At 62.4% G+C, this 12,883-nt stretch overlaps 2 protein-coding genes across 4 annotated transcripts; one reads left to right on the forward strand and one right to left on the reverse strand.

Annotated features, from left to right (window-relative positions):
- Window positions 1-564: 564 nt before the first annotated feature.
- Window positions 565-2,253, forward strand: LOC116183279 (erythroblast NAD(P)(+)--arginine ADP-ribosyltransferase-like). The gene is given in 4 exon segments (XM_031504128.2): window positions 565-906; window positions 909-959; window positions 962-1,378; window positions 2,168-2,253. Coding segments are annotated over 4 exon segments (633 nt in total). The 5' UTR covers window positions 565-827.
- Window positions 2,254-4,880: 2,627 nt separating this feature from the next.
- Window positions 4,881-7,770, reverse strand: LOC110478077 (GPI-linked NAD(P)(+)--arginine ADP-ribosyltransferase 1). 3 transcript variants are annotated; one of them, XM_077781617.1, is made up of 4 exons: window positions 6,887-7,770; window positions 6,278-6,316; window positions 5,502-5,861; window positions 4,881-5,298 (listed from the first exon to the last, which is right to left on the reverse strand). In XM_077781617.1, exons 1-4 carry the CDS (start codon window positions 7,689-7,691, stop codon window positions 5,150-5,152), a joined length of 1,353 nt encoding a protein of 450 aa, XP_077637743.1. In that variant the 5' UTR covers window positions 7,692-7,770; the 3' UTR covers window positions 4,881-5,149. The 3 variants fall into 3 exon arrangements, with proteins under 3 accessions (XP_077637743.1, XP_077637745.1, XP_031359615.2); XM_077781619.1 differs by lacking the exon at window positions 4,881-5,298 and having other exon boundaries at window positions 5,435-5,861; XM_031503755.2 differs by lacking the exon at window positions 4,881-5,298 and having other exon boundaries at window positions 5,665-5,865.
- Window positions 7,771-12,883: the final 5,113 nt, after the last annotated feature.

The following is a 12,883-nucleotide window of genomic DNA, read 5'->3' on the forward strand; positions in this document are numbered from 1 at the left end:
TTATTTTTCAAACCACGATCTCCAAAGAGGTGATGGAGAAATGCTCCTCCCTTTTTCCTCGTTCACTGCAGCCCCTCACAAAGGACCTGGAGGGGCTGGAGGGTGTCCGGGGAAGGGATGGAGCTTGGGATGGGTCTGGAGTTCCAGGGCTGGCTGAGGGAGCAGGCGGGGGCTGCTCAGTGCAATTAAAAAAGGAATAAAGATCAGTTTGGGGCCAGTTCCAAAGTAGCTGATTTGAGGTAACACAACAGAAGGAGCACTGGGAGGAAAAAAAAGAAAACCAGAAAGAAAAGGGATGAATAATAAAAAGGAGAAAAGAGGGCGGAGGCAGCAGCACCCATTTATTTATGAAAACCCCCGGGTGTTTCGCACAGGAAACTGTTTTTCTCTCAGATCAGGGATTTTCCTGCTTTGCCTGCTTGTATCCGGGAGCTGCGGTTCGGGAATTGTCAACTGGAGCTCAGCAGCGAGCAGAACCATTGAGGAGAAATGGTTGTCAATGTCTTCAAAATGGGTCTTGGTATCTCCTCACGAGAAGACATGAGGTTTGTCACAGAACCCTGGCGGTTTGGCCAGAACAGTTGAAGTCCGGAACATAAGGGTAATAAGAGAAATGGGTCCCCACAAAGTCTATCCCTAACCCCGACAGGCCGAGCTTGGGAGCTTTGGGGGAAATGCCAGCTCCACGGGGGATGTGAGGGTTGGGAAGGCTGCACCGTCGCTGTACCTCATCCAAAGGGGAAAGGAAGAGGGCAACGTGCGGCCAGGAGCTTGGGATAAAAGGAGGCTGCACCCTCGGAAACCTCCAGAGAGAAAACCCACGGGGTATGGCCATGGCTGAGTGGCAGAATCAGGGGTCCCCTGTGTTCCCTTTGTCTTCCCCAGCCCCGGCCATCACCCTCATGGCCACACCATGAATGATCTGTACATGGAGTTCAACGCAGCCGTGCGCACGGCTGGAAATCCAGCCAGGAATACCGGGACAACTTCCACTTCAAAACGCTGCATTTCCTGCTGACCCAGGCCCTGGTGACACTGAGGGACACTCGGAGACCGCCGTGTCACCGCGTGTACCGGGGCGTGCGCGGGCTCCGGTTTGAGGCAGAGCAAGGTGACACCGTGAGGTTTGGTCAATTCACGTCGGCATCACCGAGCACAAAAAGTGCCCAGACATTCGGGGTACACACGATGTTCCACGTGCAGACCTGCCACGGCACGGAAATCCATAATTTCTCCATGTATCCTGGCGAGAAGGAGGTGCTGATCCCACCCTTCGAGACCTTCAAGGTTGTCAAAGTCGGCCAGGAAGGGGACAAGGTGTTGATCCAGCTCCGCTCCAGTGGGACCTTCAGCAGATACAACTGCGAGTGGCTGCGAGGTGACAGCATGGGGACAGCCTGGGGGAGAGGGACACCCACTGTGGGCATGGGGACACCCACAACAAGGCAGAGGGGACAGTGACACTCACCAGGGGTGGGGGACTGGGACACCCACTGTGTTTGTGGGGATAGGAACACCCAGTGCTGGGGACAAGGACAGGGATACCCCATGCTGGGGACACTCACTGCGGGTGGGGGAACAGTGACACCCAGTGCTGGGGACAGTCACAGTGGACAGGGAACTCCCCTGACAGGGCACAGGGCCGTGGGGACACTGGCTGAGAGTTTGGGGACAACCCATGCTGGGGACACCAAGCCCGGGGACACCCATTGTGGGCATGGGGACAGGAACGCCCACGGCAGGCACAGGGATGGGGACCCCCACTTCTGAGAGGGAAGAGGGACAGGGACACCCCAGGGGACAACAGGGACAGGGACAGGGACATCCCCATACCGACCCTGTCCCTGCCCACCAAAGGCAGTGCTGTGGGCACGGGCCCTGTGTGATGGACGTGGGTGGGCTGGGACCCTCCGTGGCACTCCCTGAACCCCGGACACCCCATGACACCCCCCGACACCCCCCATGGCAACCCCTGACTCCCCCTGACCCCTGTCACCCCTAAGGCCACCATGACACCTTGGCCTGCCTGGTGCCCACGCCCCCCCAGACACCCTGTCACCTCTCACCTCATGGACCCCATCTCGCCTGTCACCCCAACCCCCCATTATGGCCACCCCCGACCCCTCATTCTCCCATGGTCCCCCTGACCTCCCTCTTTGTACCCCAGGTGGGAGCATCCCCATGGCCCCCCTCCACCTTGGAGGACTCCTCCTGGCCACCACAGCTCTGGCAGTGGCAACTGGGATCCTCTGAGCTACGAGGCCACCATGGTCACTGAGGTCACTGTCGTCACTGTGGCCACCATGATCACCAAAACCACCAGGACCAGCAGAGAAACGAGGCCACTAAGGCTATCAAGGCCACCACAGCCACTCTGGCCACCATGGTCACAATAACCACCAAAGCCACTGTGACCACCATGATCACCAACACTCCCTGAGCCACAAGGCTACCACAGCCACTGTGGCCATTGTGGTCACTGTGGCCACCAAGGCCATTGTGCGAAGCAATTTTATTAAATAATTCAATCAAAACAATTCCATTAAAAAATTCAATCAAATCAATTCTGTTAAATAATTCTGACAAAGCCACAATACTGTGACAATTCCTAAGCCTCTTTCTTCAACCTTGAGGAGGATCCTTCAGGAGCATCCCCTTCCCAAGGAAGGAACCTCACACACATTTCATGCCAAGCAGGAATAGGGGAAAGGAATTCTTGTCTGAGGGTCAGAGCATCCTGCCACATCCTGCAGTTCAGGGGACCTTGAAGGCTGGAAATTGGGAGGTTCAAGAGGGCAAGGGCAAGTCCTGTCCCTGGGGAGGGACAGTCACCAGGGCTGGGGTGGGGACCTGCTGGAGCAGCTCTGGAGAAGGACCTGGGGGTGCTGGTGGGTGACCAGTGGAGCTGGGGCCAGGAGGGATCCAGGGGGCATTGGGAAGAGCAGGGCCAGGAGGTCAGGGAGTGATTGGGCCCCTCTGCACTGCCCAGGGAGGCAGATTGGGAATGCTGTGCCCAGCTCTGCCCAGTGCAGTGCCCAGCTCTGCCCAGTGCCATGTCCAGCTCTGCCCAGTGCCGTGTCCAGCTCTGCCCAGTGCCGTGTCCAGCTCTGCCCAGTGCAGTGCCCAGCTCTGCCCAGTGCCATGTCCAGCTCTGCCCAGTGCTGTGCCCAGCTCTGCCCAGTGCAGTGTCCAGCTCTGCCCAGTGCCGTGTCCAGCTCTGCCCAATGCTGTGTCCTGTTCCGCTCAGTGAATAAAACTTCTCTTAAAACGCTCACAGTAGTCATCCCTTAATTGTGAGAGCCAGTCATCACATCGCACACCCGTAACAAAGCTGTGGGTGCCGCACGCTGGGAAGGGCTCAAGGCCAGGCCGGGCGGGGCCTGGAGCAGCCCGGGCCAGGGCAGATGTCCCTGCCCAGGACAGGGCTGGCACCGGACGGGCTTTAAGGCCGCTCCATCCCAAACCCCGGCAGAGCCCCCGGGGCCGGGCGGGGCGGGGCGGGCGCTCGGCAGCGCCGGCAGCTCGTGCTGCCGCCTGCTGGCGGCACCCGGAACTGCAGCCGGAGCGCGGCTTGCCCGCGCTCGCTGCTGCCCTCCGGTGGACAATGCCCGAAGCGCAGCTCCCGGAGACGAGCGGGCAAAGCGGGTCACAGCGGCAATAATGGCCACAGTGGTCACAGCGGTCACAGTGGTCACAGTGGTCAGAGTGGCAATAATGGTCACAGTGGTCACAGTGGTCACAGTGGCCACAGCGGCAATAACAGCTACAATGGTCACAGTGGTCACAGTGGCCATAGTGGTCACAGAGGTCAGAGTGGTCACAGTGGTCACAGTGGCCACAGTGACCACAGGGATCACAGTGGCCACAGCGGTCACAGTGGTCACAGTGGCCACAGTGGCAATAATGGCCACAGCGGTCACAGTGGTCACAGTGGCCACAGTGTCAATAATGGCCACAGTGGTCACAGTGGTCACAGTGGCCACAGTGGCAATAATGGCCACAGTGGTCACAGTGGCCATAGTGGTCATAGGGGCAATAACAGCCACAGTGGTCACAGTGGTCACAGTGGCCGCAGTGGCAATAATGACCACAGCGGTCACAGTGGCCATAGTGGCCATAGTGGCAATAATGGCCACAGTGGTCACAGTGGTCACAGTGGCCATAGTGGCAATAATGGCCACAGTGGTCACAGTGGCCAAAGTCACCAGGGAGCCCACAGTGGCCTTGGTGGCCTTGGTGGCCGCATTTCTCCGGGGATCCTGGTAGCCTTCAGGACCATGGTGTCCATGTGTCCTCCAAGAACATAGTGACCTCCATGGCTTCATGGCTTAGAGGGTTCCAATGGCCACCGCCATGGCCACGGTGGCCAGAAGGAGTCCCCCGAGGTTGGGGGAGTTCCCGGGGAGGCTCCCACCTGTGGGGACAAAGAGAGGGGTCAGGGAGACCATGGGGTGAGGGGGTCAGAGGGTCACAGGGGGAGGGACAGGGGTGACAGGAGGGCCCTGAGGGTGTGGGAGGTCAGAGGGGCCCATAACAAGGTCCCTTTCCCCTGTGCCCAGCCATAGGTGTCCTTGTCCCCCCCAGCCCCAGCTCCGGGTGTCCCTGTCCCCCTCACCTGGCACTGGGTGTCCCCATCCCCCGTGCCCAGCACTGGCTGTCCCTGACCTTGTCCCCAGCTCTGGCTGTCCTGCCTCCCACCCACAGTGGGTCTCCCCGTCCCCTCTTGGCCACCGGTGTCCCCTGCACCATGTGTCCTCGTCCCCAGACCTCACTGAGTGTCCCCATCCCCCCAGGTTGTTCCCATGCTGTCACCTCGCAGCCACTCGCAGTTGTAGTTGCTGGAGTTCCCAGTGGAGCTAATCACAATTTTCCATGTGCTCCTTTCCTTCTTGACAGCAATTTGGGTTTTTTTATTTGTACTATTGCATTTGTATTTTTAGTTTTCCTAGTAAAGAACTGTTATTTCTATTCCCATATCTTTGCCTGAGAACCTTTTGATTTCAAAATTATAACAATTCAGAGGGAGGGGGTTTACATTTTTTCCATTTCATAGGAGGATCTTGCCTTTCTTTGCAGACAACTGTCTTGTCAAACCAAGACACACCAGGACAGAATGTCACCCCCAGACCCGGATCCTTCATCCTACCCTTCACCTTAGAATGTCGAGTCCTTTTCTGGGTTGTTGGGGTACAAAATTTGACTCTTCAGGGGTTTGTCCCACCCTCAGAACCCTCTTCCTCCACCTTCTCCTGCTCCTTTTCCTCTTCCTCTCCCTCTTCCTCCTGCCTGCAGGAAGTCCTGAAATTCCAGGATAATTTGGGATGTCAAAGGACCTTCAAGACCACTCAGTTCCACCCCTGCCCTGAGGGTTCCCCTGTGCTTCCTCCTCATCCTCCTCCTCCAGAGGGTTAAAGTAAAAGGAAAACTCATGGACTGAGGTAAACCCAGTTTAATAAACAGGAAGAAATATTAAAATTACTGGATAGGGAGGCAAAAAATACTAAGAAAGTGAAGAACCACAGCCATGGCACAGTCAAGGTCCCCCTGTCCCTCTGTTGTCCCAACATCCTGGTGGCACCCGTGGCTCCACTGCTGTCCCCTCCCTTGTCCTGGCTTGGTGGCCACAGTGGCCATGGTGGCCTTGTAAGTCACAGTGGCCACAGATGCCATGGTGACTTTGGAGACCTCAGTGACCTTGGTGGCCTCATGGCTTGGGGGGTGCAATCGTCTTTGGTGACCATGGTGACCACAATGACCATGGTGGTCTTGGCCTCGTGGTTTAGAGGATCCCAGTGGCCACTGCCAGGGCCGCAGTGGCCAGGAGGAGCCCTCCAAGGTTGGGGAGGTCCTCAGGGATGCTCCTGCCTGGGGAGAAAAAGATGGGGGTCACAGGGGGCTGGAGGCGGCGGGGTAAGTGGGACAGGGAGACAGTGAGGGAGGACAGAGGTGACAGGGGAAAGGGGGAGCCCTGAGGGTGGGACAGGGGGCTATGGAGGGGGGGTTAGAGGTGACAGAGGGGTTTGGGGGGCCATGGGAGGGCACAGGGAGCCAAGGGGTGTCAGAGGGGTCCTAGAGTGACATAGGGGACAAGGGGGCCATGAGTGGGCAACAGTGGTGACAAGGGGAGTGGCCACGGGAGGATCAGGGGTGACAGGGCCATGGGGGGCCATGGGGAGGGGACAGGGCTCAAGGGTGGCCATGGGGGTGCTAAAGGGGTGACAGGGGGGCCATGGGGAGGAGTGGCAGGGTGACAGAGGGGTCAGGGGGCCCAGCTCACCTGCATCAAACACACAGGGCCCATCCCCACAGCGCTGCTCTGCGGAGGGGAGGGACAGCGTCAGTATTGGGGGGTCCCTGTCTCTGTCCCGTCCCACATGTGGGGGTCCCCATCTTTGTCCCCGGCACGGGATGTCCCTGTGCCCCCTGTGCTCATGGTGGATGTCCCCAGCCGCAGGTGTCTGTCCCCTCTCCCCTGTCCCCAGTACTGGGGGTGACCTTGTCCCCATGCCCACAGTGGGTGCCCCCAGCACTGGGTGTCCCTGTCCTTGTCCCCAGCACCGTGTATCCTTGTCTCCTCATTCTCACCAAGTGTCCCCAGCACTGGGTCCCCTCACCTTCTCTGACTGTCCCTGTCCCCAGCACTGAGTGTCCCTGTCGCTGTCCCTCACCTTCTCTGAGTGTCCCTGTCCCTCACCCTCACCGACTGTCCCCAGTACTGTGTGTCCCTGTCCTTGTCCCCAGCACTGTGTCCCTGTCCCGTCACCTTCTCTGACTGTCCCTGTCCCCAGCACTGTGTCCCTGTCCCCTCACCTTCTCTGACTGTCCCTGTCCCCAGCACTGTGCCCCTGTCCCTGTCCCCGTCCCCAGGCTGTCCCCAGGCTGTCACCTCGCAGCCACTCGCAGTTGTAGTTGCTGAAGGTCCCGCTGGAGCGGAGCTGGATCCGCGCCTTGTCCCCAGCCTCGGTGACGGCGGTGACGGCGGTGACCTCGAAGGTCTCGAAGGGCGGGATCAGCACCTCCTCCTCGTGCGGGAAGAAGGAGAATTCCCGGATGGCCGCGCCCTGGCAGGTGAGCACCTGGAACGCCGCGTCCGTCCCGAAGGCCCAGGAGCTCTCGTTGCGCAGCGATGCCGACGCGAAGTGCCCGAAGCGGACGGTGTCGCTGCGCCGCGCCTCGAACCGCAGCCCGCGCACGCCCCGGTACACGCGGTGACACCGCGGTCCCCGCGCGTCCCTCAGCGCGGCCAGGGCGTCGGTCAGCAGGAAATGCAGCGCTTTGAAGTGGAACTTGTCCCGGTATTGCTGGCTGGAGCTCCCAGCCGTGCGCACGGCATCGTTGAACTCCCGGTGTAGCGGCACCGGCGCCGTGTAGGCCAGCAGCGCGATGGCCTGGGCCGGGGACAGAGGGGACCGAGGGGACCGAGGGGACGGCCGGACGCGCCACTCGGCCGCGGCCAGGGCCCAGCCCTCGGCGAAGTGACCGCTCCGCCGGAACTCGGAGCGGTTGAGCGCCGGCAGGGCCGCGGCCATGGCGCGGCCGCAGCCCCGGTACTGGTCATCGAAGGCGCCCGGGGCCATGTCCAGGGCCACCACCGGCGGGCCCGCGGTGTCACCGGCCGGGACGGCGGTGGCCGCGGTGGCCGCGGTGATGGCCACGGTGATCAGTGCCAGGGTCGGCGGCAGCGGGTCCATGGAGAGCGGGGCCGTGGGGTGCCCCCGGTGCGGGGACACCAAAGGGCACCGGGGGACACTGGGGGGACACGGTGGCAGCGCGGAGGGGACACCGAGGGCAGCTGGCTTCTCAGAGTCCCCCCGTCACCCCCTGGCCCCAGACCCCTTGTCCTCCCCGCTGCCCACCAGGACCCCAGCCCAAACCCCAGTGTCACTCCCAGTCCCCTGCCGTGACCCCATTCCCATTCCCATGGTCCCAATCCCCCCCAGTGTCCCCCACCGTGACCCCAATCCCATTCCCATGGTCCCAATCCCCCCCCAGTGTCCCCCACAGGACCCCATTCCCATTCCCATGGTCCCAATCCCCCCCCAGTGTCCCCCACCGTGACCCCATTCCCATTCCCATGGTCCCAATCCCCCCCAGTGTCCCCCACCGTGACCCCAATCCCATTCCCATGGTCCCAATCCCCCCCCAGTGTCCCCTGCCGTGACCCCAATCCCATTCCCATGGTCACAATTCCCCCCCAGTGTCCCCCACAGGACCCCAATCCCATTCCCATGGTCCCAATCCCCCCCCAGTGTCCCCCACCGTGACCCCATTCCCACTCCCATGGTCCCAATCCCCCCCCAGTGTCCCCCACCGTGACCCCATTCCCATTCCCATGGTCCCAATCCCCCCCCAGTGTCCCCTGCCGTGACCCCAATCCCATTCCCATGGTCCTATGTCCCCCTGGTGCCCCTCCAGTTCCCCAATCCCATTCCTGTGGTCTCATGTAGTCCCACGTCCCCCCTGGTGCCCCTCCAGGACCCCAGTCCTGGGGTCACCCCCTGCCCCCCCCTGGCCTCCTGGTTTCCTCTCACCCCAAGTGTCCCCCAGTGTGCCCTGCCCCCCCTCAGACCCCAGTCCAATGACCCCCACCATGTCCCCCAGATTCCCCCAGCACCCCCCCACCACCTACAGCGTCCCCCCAGGACCCCAAATCCTGCTACCAGACCCTTGTCCCCCTCACGTGTCCCCTCAGGACCCCAGTCCCACACTCATGGTCTCAATTTCCCCATCACTTGTCCCCCCAGGACCCCAATTCTCCCAGTCCCATGTCCCCATCACGTGTCCCCACAGGTCCCCAAATCCTGCTCCTGGTCCCATGTCCCCCAGTGCCACTCCAAGTCCCCTGTCCCCCCTGGTGCCCCCCAGACCCCCCAGACCCCAATCCCGTGTGTCCCCCCCGAGACCCCAATCCCGTGTGTCCCCCCCAGACCCCAATCCCGTGTCCTCAGACCCCAATCCCGTGTGTCCCCCCCAGACCCCCCCAGACCCCAATCCCGTGTCCCCAGACCCCAATCCCGTGTCCCCCCCAGACCCCAATCCCGTGTCCTCAGACCCCAATCCCGTGTGTCCCCCCCAGACCCCCCCAGACCCCAATCCCGTGTCCCCAGACCCCAATCCCGTGTCCCCCCCAGACCCCAATCCCGTGTCCCCAGACCCCAATCCCGTGTGTCCCCCCCAGACCCCCCCAGACCCCAATCCCGTGTCCCCAGACCCCAATCCCGTGTCCCCCCCAGACCCCAATCCCGTGTCCTCAGTCCCCAATCCCGTGTGTCCCCCCCAGACCCCAATCCCGTGTGTCCCCCCCAGACCCCAATCCCGTGTCCCCAGACCCCAATCCCGTGTGTCCCCGGTACCCCCGGACCCCCCCCCGTTACCGGTGGTCGCGGGGTCCCGGTGCCGCTCTCGCCCCCCAACCCCCCCAGGGTCACGTGACCCCCAGCTTTTTTTAGCCCGGGTCAGGCCCCGAGCCAGCCCCTCCCCCCCCGGGTATTTTTAGGGTGTCCCCACCCCCCCCCCAGCGACCCAGAACCACAAATGGGAGGGACTGGGGGGAACTGGGAATGACTGGGAATGATTGGGAGTACCCGGAGAGGGAACAGGCAGTGACTGGGAGTGACTGGGAATGACTGGGAATGACTGGGAGTAACTGGAGGGGGAACAGGCAGTGACTGGGAGTGACTGGGAGTGACTGGGAGTAACTGGGGGGGAACTGGGAGTGACTGGGGGGGAACTGGGATGGACTGGGAGTGACTGGAAGGGAACTGGAAGTGACTGGGAGGGACTTGGGGTGTGACTGGGAGCTACAGAGTCACTGGGGGAGCACTCAGATCGACTGGGAAGCACTGGGAGTGACTGGGAGGAACTGGGAGTGACCGAGAGGGCACTGGGGGGCACAGGGGGGAGAAGTGGGGAGCAACTGGAAGTCACTGGGGTCATTTGAGAGGCAACTGGGAGGCTCTGGGGGTGATCTGGGAGCACTGGGAGGTGACTGGGGGCAACTGAGAAGCAACTGGGAGGCTCTGGGAGGTGGCTGAGGAGCAGGGGGAGTGACTGGGAGCAACTGGGAATACTGGGTGTTGGGAGATGCCCAGCTCAGCTCCCAGTGGTTCCAGTTGCTCCCCAGTGCCTCCCAGTTACTTCCAGTCACGCTCCATTCACTCCTTGGAGACTTCCAGTCCCTCCCAGTGTTCCCCAAGCATTTCCCAGTGCCTCCCAGTTCCCCACAGTCCCCTCCAGTTTCCTCTCAGCCATCCCCTGGCTGCTCCCAGTCAATCCCAGTATATCCTCTCAGGTCCCAGTCTCCCCAGTTTCCACTCAGTGTTGCCTCCCAGTCCCTCCCCGGCCAATCCCAGTTATTCCCCAGTGGCTCCCAGTCCATCCCAGTTGCCTCCCAGCGTCTATCCAGCCCCTCCCAGTCCCGCCCAGACCCCTCGCAGTAGCTCCCAGTCGGCTCCCAATCACTCCCAGTCAATTCCAGTATGTGCCTAAGGCCCCTCCAGCAGTTCCCAGTCCCTCCCAGTCGCCTCCCAGTCCCCCCCAGTGCGTCCCAGTTCCTCCCAGTGCTTCCCAGTCACTCTAAGTGCTCCCCCAGTGACTCAGTAGCTCTCAGTCTTTCCCAGTCACTCCCAGTCACTCCACCAGTGCCGTCCCAGTCCCTCCCAGTGCTTCCCAGTCACTCTGAGTGTTCCCCCAGTGCGTCCCAGTCCCTCCCAGTCAATCCCCGCACACGCCCAGGGCCCACCCAGCAGTTCTCCCCAGTTCCCAGTTCCCTTCTAGTCTCCCCCAGTCCCTCCCAGTTGCCATTCAACCTCTCCCAGTTCCCTCTCAGTCCCTCCCAGTCCCTCCCAGTCTCCCCCCAGTCCCTCCCAGTCCCCCCCCAGTCCCTCCCAGTCCCTCCCAGTCTCCCCCCAGTCCCTCCCAGTCTCCCCCCAGTCCCTCCCAGTTCCTCCCAGTCCCTCCCAGTGTCCCCAACAAGGTCCCTTTGTCCCGGTCCCGCCGGTGCCTGTCACGGTGGGGGAAGGGGGTGGGGCACCCCACGTGTCCCCCCCGGTACCCGCCCCTCCCCCAGCCCCACGGAGACCCCCCAGAACCTCCCGGGACCCCCCAGAACCCCCTGGGACCCCCCAGAACCACCCGGGACCCCCCAGAACCCCCTGGGACCCCCCAGAACCCCCCAGAACCTCCCGGGACCCCCCAGAACCCCCTGGGACCCCCCAGAACCACCCGGGACCCCCCAGAGACCTCCCCGGGACCCCCCAGAACCCCCCAGACCTCCCCGGGACACCCCAGAACCCCCTGGGACCCCCCAGAACCACCCGGGACCCCCCAGAGACCCCCCGGAACCCCCCGCCCCCCATGGGGCAGCCGGAGCCGCCGGGGGTCTTCGACCTGGGGGTGCTGAGAACCCCCCGGGGGCTGCTGCTGGCAGGGGAACTGGTACGGGACTGGGGGAACTGGGATGGGGGACTGGGGAACTGGGGGAACTGGTACGGGACTGGGGAACTGGTACGGGACTGGGGAACTGGTACGGGACTGGGGGAACTGGTACGGGACTGGGGAACTGGGATGGGGGACTGGGGAACTGGGATGGGGGACTGGGGAACTGGTATGGGACTGGGGGAACTGGGATGGGGGACTGGAGGAACTGGTACGGGACTGGGGGAACTGGTACGGGACTGGGGGAACTGGTACGGGACTGGGGAACTGGTACGGGACTGGGGGAACTGGTACGGGACTGGGGGAACTGGTACGGGACTGGGGGAACTGGTACGGGACTGGGGAACTGGTATGGGACTGGGGAACTGGGACGGGGGACTGGGGGAACTGGTACAGGACTGGGGAACTGGGATGTGGGACTGGGGAACTGGTATGGGACTGGAGGAACTGGTACGGGACTGGGGAACTGGTACGGGACTGGGGGAACTGGTACGGGACTGGGGAACTGGTACGGGACTGGGGGAACTGGTACGGGACTGGGGAACTGGGATGTGGGACTGGGGAACTGGTACGGGACTGGGGGAACTGATACGGGACTGGGGAACTGGGGGAACTGGTACGGGACTGGGGAACTGGGATGGGGGACTGGGGGAACTGGTACAGGACTGGGGAACTGGGATGGGGGACTGGGGAACTGGTACGGGACTGGAGAACTGGGATGGGGGACTGGGGAACTGGTATGGGACTGGGGGAACTGGTACGGGACTGGGGGAACTGGTACGGGACTGGGGGAACTGGTACGGGACTGGGGAACTGGTATGGGACTGGGGAACTGGGACGGGGGACTGGGGGAACTGGTACAGGACTGGGGAACTGGGATGTGGGACTGGGGAACTGGTACAGGACTGGGGGAACTGGGATGGGGGACTGGGGAACTGGTACGGGACTGGAGAACTGGGATGGGGGACTGGGGAACTGGTATGGGACTGGGGGAACTGGTACGGGACTGGGGGAACTGGTACGGGACTGGGGGAACTGGTACGGGACTGGGGAACTGGTACGGGACTGGAGAACTGGGATGGGGGACTGGGGAACTGGTATGGGACTGGGGGAACTGGTATGGGACTGGGGGAACTGGTACAGGACTGGGGGAACTGGTACGGGACTGGGGAACTGGGATGGGGGACTGGGGAACTGGTACGGGACTGGGGAACTGGTACGGGACTGGGGAACTGGGATGGGGGACGGGGGGAACTGGTACGGGACTGGGGGAACTGGTACGGGACTGGGGAACTGGGATGGGGGACGGGGGGAACTGGTACGGGACTGGGGAACTGGGATGGGGGACTGGGGGAACTTGGATGGGGGACTGGGGAACTGGTACGGGACTGGGGGAACTGGTACGGGACTGGGGGAACTGGGATGGGGGACTGGGGAACTGGTACGG

The sequence above is a fragment of the Lonchura striata genome, chromosome 1, assembly GCF_046129695.1.
Source record: "Lonchura striata isolate bLonStr1 chromosome 1, bLonStr1.mat, whole genome shotgun sequence".
Lineage (NCBI taxonomy): Eukaryota > Metazoa > Chordata > Aves > Passeriformes > Estrildidae > Lonchura > Lonchura striata.

Bases quoted from the DNA above. Each gene is read 5' to 3' on its own strand.
- LOC110478077 (XM_077781617.1), bottom strand. From the start codon at position 7,691: ATGGACCCGCTGCCGCCGACCCTGGCACTGATCACCGTGGCCATCACC. The intron at 5,862-6,277 runs GTGAGCTGGGCC...CTCCCCAGGCAG, and splicing joins GCCCTGTGTGTTTGATGCAG to GAGCATCCCTGAGGACCTCC. The intron at 5,299-5,501 runs GTATTTTTTGCC...CTGGAATTTCAG, and splicing joins TGTGGTTCTTCACTTTCTTA to GACTTCCTGCAGGCAGGAGG.